Source organism: Salmo salar, chromosome ssa01 (assembly GCF_905237065.1).
Source record: "Salmo salar chromosome ssa01, Ssal_v3.1, whole genome shotgun sequence".
NCBI classification, from domain to species: Eukaryota; Metazoa; Chordata; class Actinopteri; order Salmoniformes; family Salmonidae; genus Salmo; species Salmo salar.
This window is the reverse complement of record NC_059442.1, coordinates 59,593,813-59,611,745: the sequence shown is the minus strand read 5'-3', so window position 1 is coordinate 59,611,745 and position 17,933 is coordinate 59,593,813. Positions and strand designations below refer to the sequence as shown.

Sequence of the window (17,933 nt, the reverse complement as noted above, 5' to 3'; positions counted from 1 at the left end):
TTTAATGATGACTTTTGAAACATGTTGATGAAGAAAAGTTCATAAGATTAGCAAGAAGCAGGAAAAAAATCTATATTTTATTTGCTTCAAGTTGGGGTGGGGGGGAGAGGTATTGTAACCACAAAAATGATCAAACGTAAGGGAAAATTGCTAATTAGGATTCAGACCGTAGTGAGATATCTCATTTGACAACATGACCTCAGCTTCATCAAACTATCCCAAAATAATCAAGACTCATTAACTATTAATACAAACAATACAATATTTGGAGATGATTCATGTTTTTACGAGACTATAAAGACCAATACGCAACACTGTCTCCTATGCCATATATACTACATTGATTATTATTGTCTGTCATCACTATGGTCACTGTTCTAATAAGTAAAAATGTATTAACAGTTCACCATTTAAATCTTCTTCTCTCTTTTCCACTTTACCTTCTTGATATGCCATGTTGGTTAGCACAGTTCCACTTACTATGTTCTAGCCCATTGGTCATTTTTGTGGGACACTTGGACACTATTGATGGCCATTCTGAGTCTTTTCGGTGAGCCAGCTCATTTGGCTTCGTTCACTTAAAAGAGCCGGCTCATTTGGCTCCCAAACAGCTCTTCATTCAAAATTATTAAAAAAAGATTGACCTAGAACCATGATTTCCAATCTCCAATGTAAAGCCCAAAAGGTAGGCTACCATTATGTCAGATCGTGAAATGCCTGTTCCAAAAAATATTTACGTGGTGAAATTATTAGATCGGCCAATTTTTTGTTGTTGTTATTTTTAACGCACTGCAAAAATGAATGTGGACCAGAATGTACACGTTATATTTGTGTAGTAGCAGTATGCAAATCAGGGAGCCAAATGAACGGCTCTTTCAACGATGTGATTCGTTTCCCGACGTTCACCAAAAAGGATCTGTTCATAAAGAGCCGTTTGTTCATCACTATTGGACACACAGCAATTCTGAGGTTGCCGGACCTTTGAAAAATAAAATAATGAGCTGGTTCAGATGCTCAGAACTACAGTATTGGTAAAGAGTACACAATGGCAATCAGTCCTATTAAGTCCTCAACTCCGTAGGAGTCATAAAATGTGATCCACCAGTCTTTTGCACACCAACTCAACCAAAATCCTGGAACCACTGGATGTTAAATAAATGGGCTTCTGATTAAAAAAAATGGTCCAAGTCCCTGTTGCTAACTCAATAAAGTGTATAGCAAAATGTAAAAAGTAATATGCATAATCTCTGCAGGATTTTCAGGGGTTGGGGCAAGTGGTTAATGAGCATTTTGCCAGCGTGAGGGCCAGTCGTTATCCATCCAGCTTTGCAGAAGCCGCAGCACATCAATGCGCTGGTAAACCCGGCAAAGTTCGGTGAGCTCAGTGACGGTCTTGTGGTTGTTGCGCAGCAGGAACTCTTGTGTGGGGCTGTGGCACATTGAGCCCTGGGTCCGGTGCTCCAGCAGAGTCAGCTCATCATAGCTCATACCCCAACGGCTCGCAAAGTTCTTCCAGTTCTTAACAGTGCAATGATTTGGGTCCAGTTTAAGACGCAGTAAGTCCAGCAAGTCCTTGTCGTCCATCAGGTCACTGATCTTTGGAGGTGGAGCTGAGCAACAGCACTTCTCACAGGGGTTGTTCAAGAACTGCAGCTCCTTGGGGAAGTCTAAGGGGTAGGAATTGGGGCAAGGAACATGGCATTACCAACAGCCGTGGAAATATATACAGGGTACATGGAAATGATTAGGCAACCATTTTAGGTACACATATGTAAGTGTAATGCATCTGTGTAGAAAATATGTACAACATGTGCTTGGTAATGTTGTTCAGAGATACAGTATATATCATGATAGAAATGCTAATTTCATTTACCTTGTAAGATGGAGCCTGTGCAGATGCACTCCACACCATCTTCTACTGGCTGTATGAGGTTGGGTAAAACAAAACATTACATTCAGTTGTTGTAATTCTAGAGTGGAATTAACTACAAATATGATTCAGAATACCTCACAATATTCTAATTGATACCATTAAAATAATCACAACCTTTTAAACCAACTCACAACACCTTTCCTATGGAAAAAAAGTGATCACGCTCACCCATCAAAATGGTCTTGTGGTTTTAACACCGACAGCTAGTTTCCGTTACAAAGGCTCAGACATTACAGATAGCCAGGGTATGACATTTTCTCATGCTGGGTAAGAGGTTTGGAGTTATATTTAAAAAGCTACAGTGTACAGGAGCATCCTGTCAAGACTCATCACCACATTTTCACATTAATATCATAAGACAAAGAAACAATACACTTTAGCTCGTTGCAAGTGACCCCATTACACACCTGTCTTATTCTGCCCGAGGGAGGTGTGAGGTAGCCAGGTGGCATGGACCTCAGCTGCAGTGTCACTGTATCTGGAAATGACAGATCGACGGTGTAAGTAAATGTTGTACTTTCTCATCAGAGTGCACAGAAAGGCACATCCGTTGTGGGAACATATGTACTGAGCTTAGAGCACCTACCTTGAGGTTCTGTGACTTGGACTGGATAGTTGGACTTCAAGGACTAAGAGACACAAAACACACATATTCAGCTTTGCTGGGAAGTGGCACACTGATGGATTGTGATCTTAATACTATATATCAATGCAGATATTTATGCTGATATACATCTTTTAAGACCAAGAGATGGCAATGAAAACGTCTGTAAATTGTGGGAGAAAATTATACTCTGTGTTGGATAGCGAAAAGTGGCTTGTTGCAACTTGCTTCTATATCAGTCCCTGGGCGTAAGAAATTCCAGCATAATGTGCTCAACTATGCTTCAATTACTTTACATGGCTATTTTCTTCTCAATCTAAACAGGCCGAAGAGTTAGCTCAATAGATTATACAAAATTATTGGCTAAGAAAAACAATGTATCTATTCAATTAAAGGGATAATCCACCCCAAACCACCAATTCCAATTATTAACAGTGTAAAAGAGTGTTATATAACACTAATATGTGAAAACAATATTTTTTGTGAACAAATGTTTCATTTTGTAATTATAACAAGCTTGGTAGCAACATGAAAATAATTGTGGAAAAATGTTGCAGTTCAAGTTGACTACAAAACCCACCATGCAATGCTCTCTCTGGGCTGGCTGACAAGTTAGCTAGGTAGCTAGCTAGCAAATATAGCTACACACAATAATACCAAAGTCAATATCAGCATGTGAAGTAGCTAGCTAGCTTTAAAATCACCTAAACAAACTGCACTATCAATTTAGGAGTGTATCTCAGCGAGTTAAATTTGCAGTTCGTCACTACCCAGAGTGAGTGCAGAGTACGTTGCTATGGCAACAACAGCCATTTCCCACACGACACATTGGGAGATGGTACTTAAAGGAGAAACTGAGTTGAATAATTTTGTACACTGTTTAGATTGAGCACATCTAAGCGAAATATATACTTTGTCATGACGATATAAAACGGATGAATGTGTTCTATTGGCCGATTTGGAGGGCAGGTAATTGTTTTAAAAGCGTTATGAAACGTGATAGTGTGTTATCCCCCATCTCCAGTGACGAGAAACTGGTAGCTATGACGAGTTTCCACATGATTTTCAGATTTCCCAGACGGACCACTTAGAAGTTAAATGATTGGGTACATTTTTACTTTAACCACTGATAGAACATAGGCCTTCACCAAATTGACAGGTGTTTCATGATTTTTATTTCTGGGGGTGGATTATCCCTTTAAATTCAGATAGCACATTTGTTTACACTAGTTTGTTTCCGATGATATTAGAGGGTCGTACCATTTCTGCCATGAAGCTACTAGTATCTGTGTCCTCCACTGGTTCAGAGATTATTCTATCTGTCGAGACAAGACAGGTGTAACAGGGAGATTACATGAAGAGAACAATGCACAAAGGACAATATTGCAGATTTTATAGAAAATGATGGCTGATGGAAATGGAATGCAGTTTTTCAACAAAGCAAATATCAGCATGAAGAGGACACATTAAATCTGAACTTATTGAGTGTCCTGGGTCCTGATAGTTGCAGACGTACAAAGCCCTCTTTTCAGCTCTAAAACATACCTCTACAAGGATATGCAGGCCTCTATCAGTCTGCGTCACTGTGAGGCTATTGTATGAGACCTCAGAGCTCCAAATAAAGAGCTGCTCTGACCTTTCTTAGGTTACACTCCATGAAGCTGACACTCACTTCAGCTTATATGGGAACCTTGGGTTTGTAAACACATTCAAGTTAACCAAAGACCATTTCACATGGGTTATATTAATGAAGTTGTTGACACAGTTGAAACTACAGTGTAAGTCAGACATAGATCTCAAATGACAATACGTGGGTGGGTTCACTTCCTCAAACAAGAGAAAAAAAAATAGCAAGGTTTCGCACATTGGTGACATGAGTAAACATACACACACTTTACTATAATGGAGTTGTAAGGTGTTTCACACCAGGGGCCTGTGTCATTGATTGAACATATCACCAACAAGAAGGGAAATTTTGTCAAGATGTCATTTTTTTTTTGTGGGGAGGCAAACTGTGTCAGAGTTTTACATTGCAGTCATTCCAGACTAAAATATATACTAAAACACCCACACCAGCATTGATTGAACAATATTATTTTAAACATATGCTAGTCATAAATCATAGTCCAGAAACTGTGATAATTTCTGTGGAGGGTACAAACAAAATCCAACATATTGCAGTATTTTCTGCATATTGACATATTGCAGTATTTTCTCAATTGTTTTTGTTGTTACCTACATGATGATGACAGTGAGACAAGAGAGGACATGCCAGTTAAGTCACCATATGCCATACTCTCAGTAAGATCAATAACAGCAGAGCAGTGATGATCACTGTAATAACCGTGTAATTGCTGATGGACACAGAAATAGAATCTCCTTCTAGGTCTGAGGTTGCATAGATGTGTACAGATGCTTTGGTAATGCATACTCAATCTCATCCTACCTTGCTCCCTATTAGTGCAATGCTGAGACCCATCGGCCCCACGTCCCCTACTCATCAACTGTAAGCAGAAACCCATCTCAGCTCAGCATTGTTTCTGCTCCACAGGGAATGCAGAGACATGTACCTACTCGCTCTGCAAGAAGTTCAATAGATGAAATATAAACCACATCATAATAGATCCCTCCAGGCCATGATTCCATAGAGATTAACCTAGATTTTCTCCTTTTTGACCACCCATGCCTTTGCTACTAAGATAAGTCGAGTTTCTAAAAGTTTAATTAGACCGTGCAATGTTGCATTTGCTCTGCAGCGACCAAGGCATGCTTTTTTCCACACATGGCTTGAGATGAATGGCGTGCTAATACCTAACTCAATCCATGCAGTTTCTATACCTAAAGCAAAGATGGACAAATGCTTTGAAAGTTGCCTTGTCTATGTACAGTGAATGATTGAGGGTTGTGTGTGTGTGTGTGTGTGTGTTGTAAAACTCAAGTTCCAGCAGGACAAATAAGTTCAGTGATTTTGTTGTGTGAGAGGAGGCTTACTTTGCTGGCCTAAAGCCCTCAGCTTCTGCACAGGCCTTGGCTGCTATATGAAGATTGACAATGCAATAGTAATAAAGAATAAAGAGCTTGTTCTTCAAGGCATGCTGATGAGGACAATGTTTCAGCATTAAAAAAAGCACAGACATTTTTATGAAAGAATCAGAGCATTGTGCAAAATTGGGGTATTATTGTTCTGCTCATTCAACTGAGCAGGCATCCTCAAGAGCCAACAGGTATCTGTCCAAACAGATCACTGAGTAAATGTAATTTATATGTATGAGCTCAAGGGGACAGCTCACATTTTCATACATTTTCCACAGCCCGCGGGAAGTAGGGGTGCTGAGGGTGCTGCAGCACCTCCTAAAAATACATTAAAAAAAATATATATAATTTATATATATATAAAAAATACTAGTTAAAAGTTTGAACACACCTACTCATTCCGGTGTTTTTCTTTATTGTTACTATTCTCTACATTGTAGAATAACAGTGAAGACATCAAAACTATGAAATAGCACATATGGAATCATGTAGTAACCAACAAAAAAAAGTGTTAAACAAATCAAAATATATTTTATATTTGAGATTCTTCAAAATAGCCACCCTTGGCCTTGATGACAGCTTTGCACACTCTTGGCCTTCTCTCAAACAGTTTCATGAGCTAGTCACCTGGAATGCATTTCAATTAACATGTGTGCCTTGTTAAATGTTAATTGGTGGAATTTCTTTCCTTCTTAATGCGTTTGAGCCAATCAGTTGTGTTGTGACAAGGTAGTCCCTATAATGGCAAGAACAGTTCAAATAAGCAAAGAACAGTCCATCATTACTTTAAGACATGGTCAGTCAATCCAGCAAAAGTCAAGAACTTTGAAAGTTTCTTCAAGTGCAGTCGCAAAAACCCTCAAGCGCCATGATGAAACTAGGACTGCCACAGGAAAGGAAGACCCAGAGTTACCTCTGCTGCAGAGGATACGTTCATTAGAGTTACCAGCCTCAGAAATTGCAGCCCAAATAAATGCTTCACAGAGTTCAAGTAACAGACACATATCAACATCAACTGTTCAGAAAAGACCACTACTAAAAGACAGCAACAAGAAGAGATTTGCTTGGGCCAAGAAACACGAGCAATGGACTTTAGACCGGTGGAAATCTGTCCTTTGGTCTGATGAGTCCAAATTTGAGATTTTAGCTTCCAAGCGCCCTGTCTTTGTGAGACGCGGAGTAGGTGAAAGGTTGATATCCGCATGTCTGTTTCCCACCGTGAAGCATGGACACTGTCGTAATTTCTTTAGAATTCAAGGCACACTTAACCAGCATGGCTACTACAGCATTCTGCAGTGATAAGCCATCCCATCTGGTTTGCGCTTAGTGGAACTATCATTTGTTTTTCAACAGGAAAATTATCCAACACACCTCCAGGCTATGTAAGGGCTATTCGACCAAGGAGAGTGATGGAGTGCCGCATTAGATGACCTGGCCTCCACAATCACCGGACCTCAACCTAATTGAGATGGTTTGGGATGAGTTGGACCGCAGAGTGAAGGAAAAGCAGCCAAGAATCTCAGCATATGTGGTAACTCCTTCAAGACTGTTGGAAAAGCATTCCAGGTGAAGCTGGTTGAAAGAATGCCAAGAGTGTGCAAAGCTGTCATCAAGGCAAAGGGTGGCTACTTTGAAGAATCTCAAATATAACATATATTTTAATTTGTTTAACACTTTTTTGGTTACCTCATGATTCCATATGTTTTATTTCGTAGTTTTGATGTCAACGCTATTATTCTACAATGTAGAAAATAGTCAAAATAAAGAAAAACCCTTGAATGAGTAGATGTATCCAAACTTTTGACTGGTATTGTATATATAATTATTTTTTCAATGTTTTTCCACAAAAGTAGTGCACTGGGCCTTTACTAGTATTAGCGGATTATATAAAAAGTCTGTAGGGCGGCCAAATATTTTTTTCTGCATCTCTGCTTTGGCAAAAAAGGTAGTTGTACAATTAAGAACAGTATCTTTCAGGATTCAATAGTTAGAATTTTAAGAGTTGTTGCCCTGTCCTTTTCTCTGTGATTCTATATACCATTAGAATGACAAAGAACAAAACCCTGTCCTCAAACATTTACAAAGGTGTAAAGTTATGGGCAAAGTCACAAAACATCCACATCAAAGTAAATATTTTCTTGATCATTTTTTTTTTTATAACATGGAAAACAACCACTTTTGTTCAGTATTAATTTACCATCCTTAGAAACCACTTAATGTAAATGTACAGTACTATGTTGTACAAAGGCTGGTCATCATGGTTTGTACCTGTAGACTTTCCATCACCATGAAGAAAAACAATGCACTATAAAGTTATTGAGTACATTGAGACATCAAGTGGTTTGTGACGATGTGATGTGGCTCATTCGGTGGAGCATGGCACTTGTGATGCTAGGGTTGTGGGTTTGATTCCCATAGATGACCAGTATGGAAATGTATGCACTCACTACTGTAAGTTGCTCTGGATAAGAGTGTCTACTAAATTAGAAAAGGAATGTATAGACCATTTCAGTGAACATATAAGTTGCATTTGCAAAGTATTTAAAGAAACTGGAAAACATATATCAAGCAAGTATTTGTATATTCCATAAGTATTATCAGATTAACTGTTTTGTACAGATAACTATCAGCCTTAAGTTCACTTAAATGCTGGTAAACACTAAAATACATTGTTTACATTTTCCCCAAAAGTAGTGCACTGGGCCTTTACTAGTCCTGTATTAGGGGACCCTGTCAGCCAAAAATCACAGTGAAAACCAACCATATAAAACGTGGGGTTCTATTCTTTACAACATTGACAAACACAGTAGCCTAGCTTGCCATTGAGTTTGATTCCTCAGGTTGTCCAATGTCTCAAATTGGAGATAACAGTTTTATGCTATGTCTAAGTCAGCGCTTACATTGGACAGTTCGGAAAAGCCTTGGCCAAGCCTACTCACTTTTGTCACTGAAAAAATGCTATATTTTCCAGTTCCCACACATCTCATACATTCACGAAGAGTAAGGCGCAAGTCCCTTACTATCATTGATACAGGGGGGATTTTTATGTTTGGGGAAATGCCACTTGTGAGAAGAGCACATTAAAATGGAATCAATGAAATGCAAGTTCTATTATGTAAATTGTGTCAATGTGATATGAATTATAAAACTTTTTTTTTAACGAATTATTTAAAAAGTTCAGATAGCCTACATTTAACAAACAAAAGGACTTTTACATTTCAATATTACAGTGGGCCTATCTATTTGTAAATTAGAAGGTTGTTCAAAAAGAACAAGATGAAGACAAAAACATGCAACAAGGGATGACCTTCATCCACAACCACTAGCAAAAAGGTAGCATCATAATCGACATAGCCTATCTATACGATTTAACGTTTGAAATAACAGTGCCGACTTACCGAATGGCTCCTTAAACGCCTTCAAGCTCGTCATCTTTACACAAATGGATGTGAACATAAGAGAAAAGTCCGTTGCACATATGAGTAAAATTACAACGGATGATAACGAAATTGAGTCGAAAATTGGCGAAACCACCTCTGCAACGGAGTTCCCGAAAGTGCGCTAAGGGGGCGGGAGGTGTAGTTGGTAAAATGACTCTCAATGGGAGAAAAAAAGTTCTGACCTCAATGCTATTGGTGCTTTCAAGACAACTGGGAACTCGGAACAAAACGGTTTGAATGGTCATCAAACTCGGAATTCCAAATCGGAAACTCAGGCATCTTTCTCGAGCTCTGCCTTTCCGACCTGAAGATCACCGACGTCATAACCTGTTCTCGGTTATTCCCCAGTCTTGAAAGCACCATACAACCTCTCCCCCGTCCACAAGTGTCACGTAACTTCCCATACACATAAACAAATGGTAGACATGGAGGCTGACAGACTCCTTCTGCGGATTTACCATTCACTTTCCGCCATGTCTGATGACCCGACAATAGGGACTTTTCTTAGTCTATACTATAGGATGCTATTTTACGCTATATAGCCAAGGAAACAGACCTATGCTATGCCCCATACGGGTGTGGAAAATAGCCTAAAAACAGTTATCAGGCTGTGCAATGGCTCCAGTTAAACAGTGGTCCCAATTAAAGCATAGGCCTACTTTTTTTTTAACGCAGCCGCACTTTTTGGGCTGCATTTACACAGGCAGCCAAATTCAGATCTTTTCTCCACTGATTGTGAACATTGAACAGTAGGAAACATGAGGATTCAAATGTAAAGTTGCTGCCATCTGCTGTACTGTATGGGTATGTCCTGCACAATCTGGACAAAACACAGCTTCTCTTAGAAATTCAATACAACACATACTTTTATGCCTAGGCATTTATTAAGATTTAGAGTGTTCTGTTGGGGAGAAACTGATTACATGCAAGCATGTACATGTAAATTGATTACTAAAAACTGTAATCAGGTACATTACCAGCTGTAATATTGTCATCAGATTACAGATATTTTTGAAAAAATAGTTAGTTACTTATTTGATTACTTTTAAAAATCAGAAATAAGGTTTGCGAAAAAAGACATTATGACACCTTTCTGTTTTCTCAATCACATTCAATTCAGCATTGAAAAAAGGCGCAAGTGTAAATTTGCTCCACCTGAGCGAGTCTGACCACAAGGCATACCACAATAAATGACACACCAAATGTGCTTGATGGATCCTTCTCGTCTTCTGCTAATGCCGTTCAAAGGGAAAGTAATCCAATAAAATAAATCAGATTACATTACTGAGTTTGAGTAATCCAAAAGTTACATTACTGATTGCAATTTGACAGGTAACTGTAAATTATTACATTTGGAAAGTAACTTATCAAATTAACGTGGATTGTTTTTAATAATGTCAATAAAAATAAAATAAAAATGGCATAGAAACCGTAAATTACTTGATAACAGAAAATGCATTTATTTCAATGACAGAGTTAAAAAGTAATTTTTGACTGACCAATGTAGATAGTTTCAAATACATGCAATTTAAAATTCACGAACTTCGATTTGAAATATTTTAGACATCTGCGCAACCTTGAGGGAATCTTTCTTGAGTCAGAAAATGATGTTCATATGATAGGTAAGATGTACAACACCTTGCAGTGAGCATATTCAATTGACAATCTATTAGAAAAAATATATAAACTATTGGAACCAAGACTTGAAAAGAACTGATGTTGGCACAAAATGGAGGGAAAGTTGGAGCATAGCGAACGAAATTACAGTTAACGAATTTGTACGATTAATCCAGTATAAAGATAATGTACAGAATGTACTATACAAGAGACAAAAATCACAAATTCTACATCATAACGGCAGAGTTATGTCCAGGTCCTGCCGCAGAACAAATCAGTTGGACCGGCGTTTGATTTCCATAGGCAGGAAATACTTCACATTTTTCCTGGGTGTAATGGTAAAGACCATAGACAGCTCATCAGCTTCAATGAATTGAAGTATTTTTTATTATTTTATTTAGATGAGTAATTATATAATTGTGGCAAAACATACACTTACTTTAGGGGAAGCCAGCATCCGAACAGTGCACTGTGCAATCGCGAGCTTTCCTTTCCAATTTGCATGATGCTGAAACCAGAGATCTGTATAGTACTATTTTTGTCAAAACAGCATCAAATACATGGTTTACACATGCTGAGACAGAGGGGCGCTGTTTCGCTCGATCAGATGCTTTATCTGAGATTGGTGCGTCTTTCTGTCGATGCGTGTCTCAGTCAAATAAATCTATATTTCTATATTTTATTTGGACGGGAAAGGAGGTACGGTAGGGCGGGCCAGGCCTCCTAAGGCACTCCAATTATAACGCCGGCCCAAGTCATGTCTTAAGTGTAAAATAATAATGACTCAATAATCAAAAATCCAACCATGCTTTCTGGGAACGCTATAAAGTCCGGAAGTTGTGAGTGGAGCTAGAAAGTTGGCTGTCAGAAGTATTACAATGAACATTTACCTTTAATCCGTCTGCCTGCTTATTACAAGACATAGCATATGGGGTGTAGTGAGATACCCGACGGGTTGGACGATTCTCTTTTCATCACTCATCTTGAGAAATGTATACAAAAAACGTGTAAATTAATCACTCCGCCATCATTAACACAATGGAAAAATCAAATGATTTATTATTTAAATAATGAAAGTGCTGGGCTACGGAGTTATTTTTTTTGCAGTTTCAGGCCATGTGGGGGAAAGTGATGTGTGCTAGTGGGCCTGGGCAGGTGTGATCAGTTGATGCAGTCATGTCAAGACTATAGAACCTGACAAAAAGTGTGAGGTGTGGCACAAGAAGCTGCCCCACATACATCGTCCAATGTAACAACCCAAAGTAGTGTCCAGATGTTGCCACATCTCTAGTAGAATGCGCTTTAAGTCCCTTTGGGGGGAGCTTTCCTTGCAGAGGAGTATGCCAAAGAGATAGCTTCAACTATCAAAGCCTTACCCTGTGCTTGTGTACCAAAGCACACAAACAACTGGTCAGAGTGGCGCAGGCTGCTTGTCCGAGAGCGCACGGACAGGGTGTAAAGACACACCTCTTCCTCAGAGCGGAAAGGAGGAGGGAGAACGTAGGCAGATCAATAACCATATATTTAAAACCAGATGTAATGATCTTAGGCAAATAAGCAGGGTTAGTTGTCAATGTAGCCCTCCACTTGTCCTCCGAGAACACCATGCATGACTGGTGCACGGAGAAGGACCGCCAGGTCACCTACCCGTTTCGCGGAGGCAAGGGCTAATAGTAGTGCCATTTTAAACAAGAGGAATTTTTATTCTATTGTGTCTCTATGCAGAAAGGAGAGTTAGTTAACGCATCCAGAACTGTGACCAAATCCCATCTGGGGAATAGACAACGTGTAGGCGGGCGCAGACGACAGGTGCCCTTCATAAACCGAGAGGCCAAAATGTGGCTTCCCATCTATACTATCTATATCAGAGTGGTAAGCCAATATAGCAGCCAAATAGACCTTCAATGTAGAAGGAGAAAGGCCTTTATCAAATAGACTCTGAAGGAAGCTCAGTATGATACCGATACTGCAGTGCAGTGGGTCTTCACTATGCGCTTGCAAACGCATGCCACCTGTATGTGTAGAGACCTTGTTGAACTAGCCCTAGCACTCTATAGTCTTTATAACCGCCAGAGCTAACCCGTCACTTAAGATGTTCCCGTTCAGGTACACTACATCTCCAAAAGTATGGGGACACCCCTTCAAATTAGTGGATTTGACTATTTCAGCGACACCTGTTGCTGACAGGTGTATAAAATTGAGCACACAGCCATGCAATCTCCATAGAGAAACGTTGGCAGTAAAATGGCCCGTACTGAAGAGCTCAGTGACTTTCAACGTGGCACCGTTATAGGATTCCAACATTTACAACAAGTCAGTTTTTCAAATTTCTGCCCTGCTTGGAGTGGCCCGGTCAACTGTAAGTGCTGTTATTGTGAAGTGGAAACATCTAGAAGCAACAACGGCTCAGCCGATAAGTGCTACGGCACACAAGCTCGCAGGGATCGCCGAGTGCTGAAGCGCATAAAAATTGTCTGTCCTCAGTTGCAACACTCACTACCGAGTTCCAACCTGCAATGTCAGCACAAGAGCTGTTCATCGGGAGCTTCATGAAATGGCTTTCCATGGTCGAGCAGCCACACACAAGCCTGAGATCACCATACACAATGCCAAGCATCAGCTGGAGTGATGTAAAGCTCACCGCCATTGGACATTGGAAATGTGTTCTCCGGAGTGATGAATCACATTTCACCATCTGGTAGTCCAGCGGACTGATCTGGTTTTGGCAGATGCCAGGAGATCACTACCTGCCCAAATGCATAGTGCCAACTGTACATTTTGGTGGAGGAGGAATAATGGTCTGGGGCTGTTTTTCATGGTTCAGGCTAGGCCCCTTTGTTTTAACCTTTATTTAACTAGGCAAGTCAGTTAAGAACAAAGTCTTATTTTTAATGACGGCATAGGAACAGTGGGTTAACTGCCTTGTTCAGGACCAGAACAACAGATTTTTACCTTGTCAGCTCAGGGATTCGATCTTGCGGTTACAAGTCCAACGCTTTAACCACTAGGCTACCTGCCGCCCCCTTAGTTCCAGTGAATTGAAATCTCAATGCTACAGCATACAAAAAATGTTCTTCCCACTAACTTGTCGTTATGCATCCTTTATTTGATTATTTGACCCCCTTTTTTTCTCCCCAATTTTGTGGTATCCAACTGGTAGTTACAGTCCTGTCCCATCGCTGCAACTCCTGTATGGACTCGGGAGAGGCGAAGGTCAAGAGCCGTGCGTCCTCCGAAACACAACCCAACCAAGCCGCACTGCTTCCTGACACAACGCCCGCTTAACCCGGAAGCCAGCCGCACCAAGGCCCGGAGGCATCATCTGTATGACAACCCGCAAGGCTACTGGACCCAGCTGGATACCAGCTGAGAGCATGCTCGGGTTTTGCCAGTAGGATAGACTGTGGCGACATTGCTGTGTAATGGTTATCAGCCATGGTGAAATAATCTGCCTGTCACTGCTTTAAATAGATGGCGGTGTGTTAACATGCGAAAAGGTAGGTTTTGTAATGATTTGTTCAACACCCTCAAATCTTAGATTGGTCTCATGCCACCAGAAAATATTTCTGATAATGACCCATATTTTTGTATGCTTCCCTCACTGGGGGAATAGCTCCTTTTCCTCGGAGGTAGATTATTTCCTGTTCTAGAATAAGGGCCGCTTGAGCTGAAGTTGTCGTGGGAGTGACTCCAGCGAACCCCTGTGGACTTTGAGCAAACTGAAACCCTTCTGAATTGTATTCAGTACCCAAGGGGGAGCTGCGCATGCGTGTTTCCACACTCAGTCTGCTGAACAGGTCAGCTCTTTCTATTAGAGAGGGCAGGGCTGTTGTTTGAATGGGAATATCTAACTGGGCTACAGGCAAAGGCTGCTGTGCAGTTTAACGATTTTGATTTAGACGGTTTAGGTGAGTCACAGGCAGAGGCTACTGCATAACTGGAATTAAACTGTGTGTCTCTGTGAAACCTAACTGTCCCACCCTTATGTTTGGCCTTGGGCTCATGGAATCTTTCTCTAAGGCCATGAAGCTTGTAAAAACTAGTGGCGGATGCTTATCGTGTGTTGGAGGGATGTGTGTGTCTTGTGTGCACATATACCGGGCAACTTTTGCTGGATGTAGCTTGTCGGCTATTTCGTGTTGCTACCAGACGTGGAGCCGATTTCTCTGACAGTAGGATAGAACACGAAGTCCTTCCCAAGAAGGCTCTCAGGCCCGCCGTGGTTTCTTCCCTCAATGCCTGGGCAGCATGCTGCTGCTGAGGGCAGAAAGGATTGCGTTTCAGCCTCTCACACCAGCTGCTGGAGCGACGCGGGACACATCAGATGACTGAGTGGGTCTGTTCTGGGCCTGGGAAGCACTCGCAGAGCTATGGCGAGGTTGGGATGAGGTCGTGGGGCAGGGAAAGGGGCCCGGGGACTGTGGGGAATGACAGCTTTGAAGGCTGCAGAGCCCTTCTGTTGCTGCTCAAACTTGTGTGTGATGATCTCCACAATAGGCTCGAAGAGCCTAGATACCGTGACAGGAGCATTCAGCAGCACATTCTTCTGTAGAGTGAAGTCTGGGGGGGTGGGGGACCCTTACAACTCCTTGTGGTAAGGGTCCTGTCAGAGATCGGAGGGGCAACCGGCATCTCTTCGTCCTCCTCTGTCACCCTCACTCTGAGCCCCTTCATCTTAGCTAGGATCTCCATAGGCATCCTACTGGCTGGCATGGAAGTTGCTCAGCTCCCGGTGTTCTGCATCCTCGAAAGAACCAGCAGGTTGGGGAAGGGCAGAGGTGGAGGCAGAGGCTCTGTCCAGTATTGGAGAGCTGCACCTTGCCCGCTCTTCCGTAAGTTCCCGCTGAGCTATACGGGAGGAGCTGGGTGGTAGAGAGATAGAGACCAGGTCCACTCGATGGCGGAGGGAAGGCAGAGGAAGCCCAGAGCAGTGGATACAGAAGAAGGGGTCCATAACATCTACCTCTACGTGGTCCGAGGCATTGGGCACACTCTCCGCGACAGTCCCTCCCCGACATGAACTCGACGCACTGTTTTATCCCGGCAGGTGACGACACCTCGGCCTGAGGAGAAATAAACAGTTAAAAAAACAGAAATCTGAAGGAATCCATCTGGTACCCTCACTCAAAGCTTAAGAACACTGTTTGAGTGTGATTGGGAAGGCATTTATAAAATAATTACCTCAGAATCTTGTCTCTTGCAAGCGTGACGCGTTAGCTAGCTAGCTAGAAGGACCGTTATCAGTGGCTAGAAAGGTAGCTGACTCAGGCTTCTAAACAGACAGATGTCAAAGGAATCTAAAATGTTAAAAAATATGTCTTTGTCGCTCGGTTGAAGGCGTAGGGTATCTGAAATTGAGCAATTTGGATGAAAAAAGTAAAGATGAATTTTCAGATGATAAGAATGGTGGCTTCGATAAACAGCGGTGGCTGAATAAAGCAAGAGTGAGACTCTCTGGCAAGGCAGTGCGTATTATAGCCTCTGGGGTGGGGCAATATTGGCCCAGATTGGCTAATCACTGCCTGCCATGGCCAAGACTGGACTTCGGTGTATTCAAAGTAGAAAATTATTCAGTGGTGCTGTCTGGAGACAGTTTATAGCATAGTACAAACTTGAGTTTGAAATGAAGTAAAACCTGCTAGGTAGGCAGGCAGACAGTAGCTATCTACCTACAGCCATGTCAATCAGGCATGCTTTGGCAAATATTATTTTATAGTAAAACCGGCTTCAGTTTTAGATTTACAATAGTAAATAGTTGTATTATTGTTTCTCCTCAATGTTTGCTAGTAAACTTAGCTTGCTAGCTTGGTGGATATACAATAGTTTGGAATCTTATCTTGCGTCATACCTATAAGTTTGTGAGATTGAAATTGTTACATAGGTAACGTAAACTCACCCCATTCCATACAAACGTGCGCAACCGCGACATTCAAATGAGGCTACAAAGAACTAATGGGACTGTAGTGACGGTGTTGACTTCAAAATTTGGGGTGTAAACTACGTTTCTATTCAAGTGTTGATCGACATGGTAATGGCTCTGTAGCATTATAGCGACCCGCACAGACAGCTGTGGGTTATGTGTTAGGCTATTAGTGGGTTGTGTCGTACTCACCAGTGTTTGCGGGGTCATGACAATCAACCTGCTATCTGCCAATCACGGGAATGCCTGGAATGTTCTGATACCAGGTAGCCTGGTGGTTGGCGGAGTGGCGTGGAGGGGGGGTTGGGCAGGGGGATGGAGCATTGGAAGTTAAGACCAGGTTTAGCCATTGTTCTCTCTCTTATGTCTGGGCTTCACAAGAGAAGGTCACGGTTGGTTTGTAGGGTACCTTTCATTCATTTGGCGTGGGCTACGGCCAAACAGTAGCCTGTGTTAAGTTGGGTTAATAAACCGTCCATTCGTTAACTCCATCCTCTGTCAGGACAATTGTTCCTTTATGATCTAGTCAGGTCATTACATTGGTGTCAAGTAAAAACGTGAATAAAAGTTAGCCAGCTAGCTGACTTCGGTGGCTAGCTAACGTAGGTGAGAACGAGGTTGAAAATGCTTCGAGGGAATCCAAAAGTGAAGGTGGAGGTAGGGGACGATTATGGCCAAGGAGGTGCGTGTGCATGGACGTCGGAGGATCTGGCTGAGGAGATCGCCAGGGCGTCAGATCCCAGAGGCCGCTTGAGGGAGGACGTTAGAGTGATGGCGGCTGAAGCTGTAACGGCCGTCGGAAGAGAGAGTAGACCAAGGTGCAGCGGAGTTAGTGTTCATCTTCAGGAATTTATTAAGGCTGGGGAGACATGAAGGAGGCCTGGCCCTGGGCGCAGGCACAGGACTCACCAGGCTGGCGGGCGGTTCTGACGGCTCCGGACTGGCGGGCGGCTCTGGCGGCTCCGGACTGGCGGGCGGCTCTGGCGGCTCTGGCCCAGGACTCACCAGGCTGGGGAGACATGAAGGAGGCCAGGCTCTGGGCGCAGGCACTGGACTCACCAGGCTGGGAGACCCACAGGAGGCCTGGTCCTGGGAGGAGGCACAGGATAGACCAGGCTGGAGAGACCCACAGGAGGCCTGGTCCTGGGAGGAGGCACAGGATAAACCAGGCTGGAGCGACCCACTGGAGGCCTGGTCCGGGGAGGAGGCACAGGATAAACTGGGCTGTGGGGGAGCACTGGAGTTCTGGTGCGTAGGCTTGCCACCCAAACTCCAGGCTGAATGCCCACTTTTGCCCGGCACGGGCGGAGCGCAGGCATTGGGCGAACTGAGCCCTCCCAGCGCCCTGGAGACACAGTGCGCAGAGCCGGCGCAGGATAGCCTGGA

General features: G+C 42.4%; 1 protein-coding gene across 1 annotated transcript; it reads right to left on the bottom strand.

The window, feature by feature from the left end:
- Window positions 1–58: 58 nt before the first annotated feature.
- Window positions 59–9,320, bottom strand: LOC106606565 (ectodysplasin-A receptor-associated adapter protein). Its single transcript, XM_014202857.2, has 6 exons — window positions 8,969–9,320; window positions 3,798–3,856; window positions 2,520–2,562; window positions 2,341–2,411; window positions 1,874–1,922; window positions 59–1,667 (listed from the first exon to the last, which is right to left on the bottom strand). The coding sequence occupies exons 1-6, from the start codon at window positions 9,024–9,026 to the stop codon at window positions 1,279–1,281; spliced, it is 669 nt and encodes a 222-aa protein (XP_014058332.1). The 5' UTR covers window positions 9,027–9,320; the 3' UTR covers window positions 59–1,278.
- Window positions 9,321–17,933: the final 8,613 nt, after the last annotated feature.

Coding starts and splice junctions, on each gene's coding strand:
- LOC106606565 (XM_014202857.2), bottom strand. CDS start 9,026: ATGTTCACATCCATTTGTGTAAAGATGACGAGCTTGAAGGCGTTTAAG. Junction 2,563..3,797: donor GTAGCTTCATGGCAGAAATG/GTACGACCCTCT, acceptor TGTGTCTCTTAG/TCCTTGAAGTCCAACTATCC. Junction 2,412..2,519: donor CCAAGTCACAGAACCTCAAG/GTAGGTGCTCTA, acceptor TGTCATTTCCAG/ATACAGTGACACTGCAGCTG.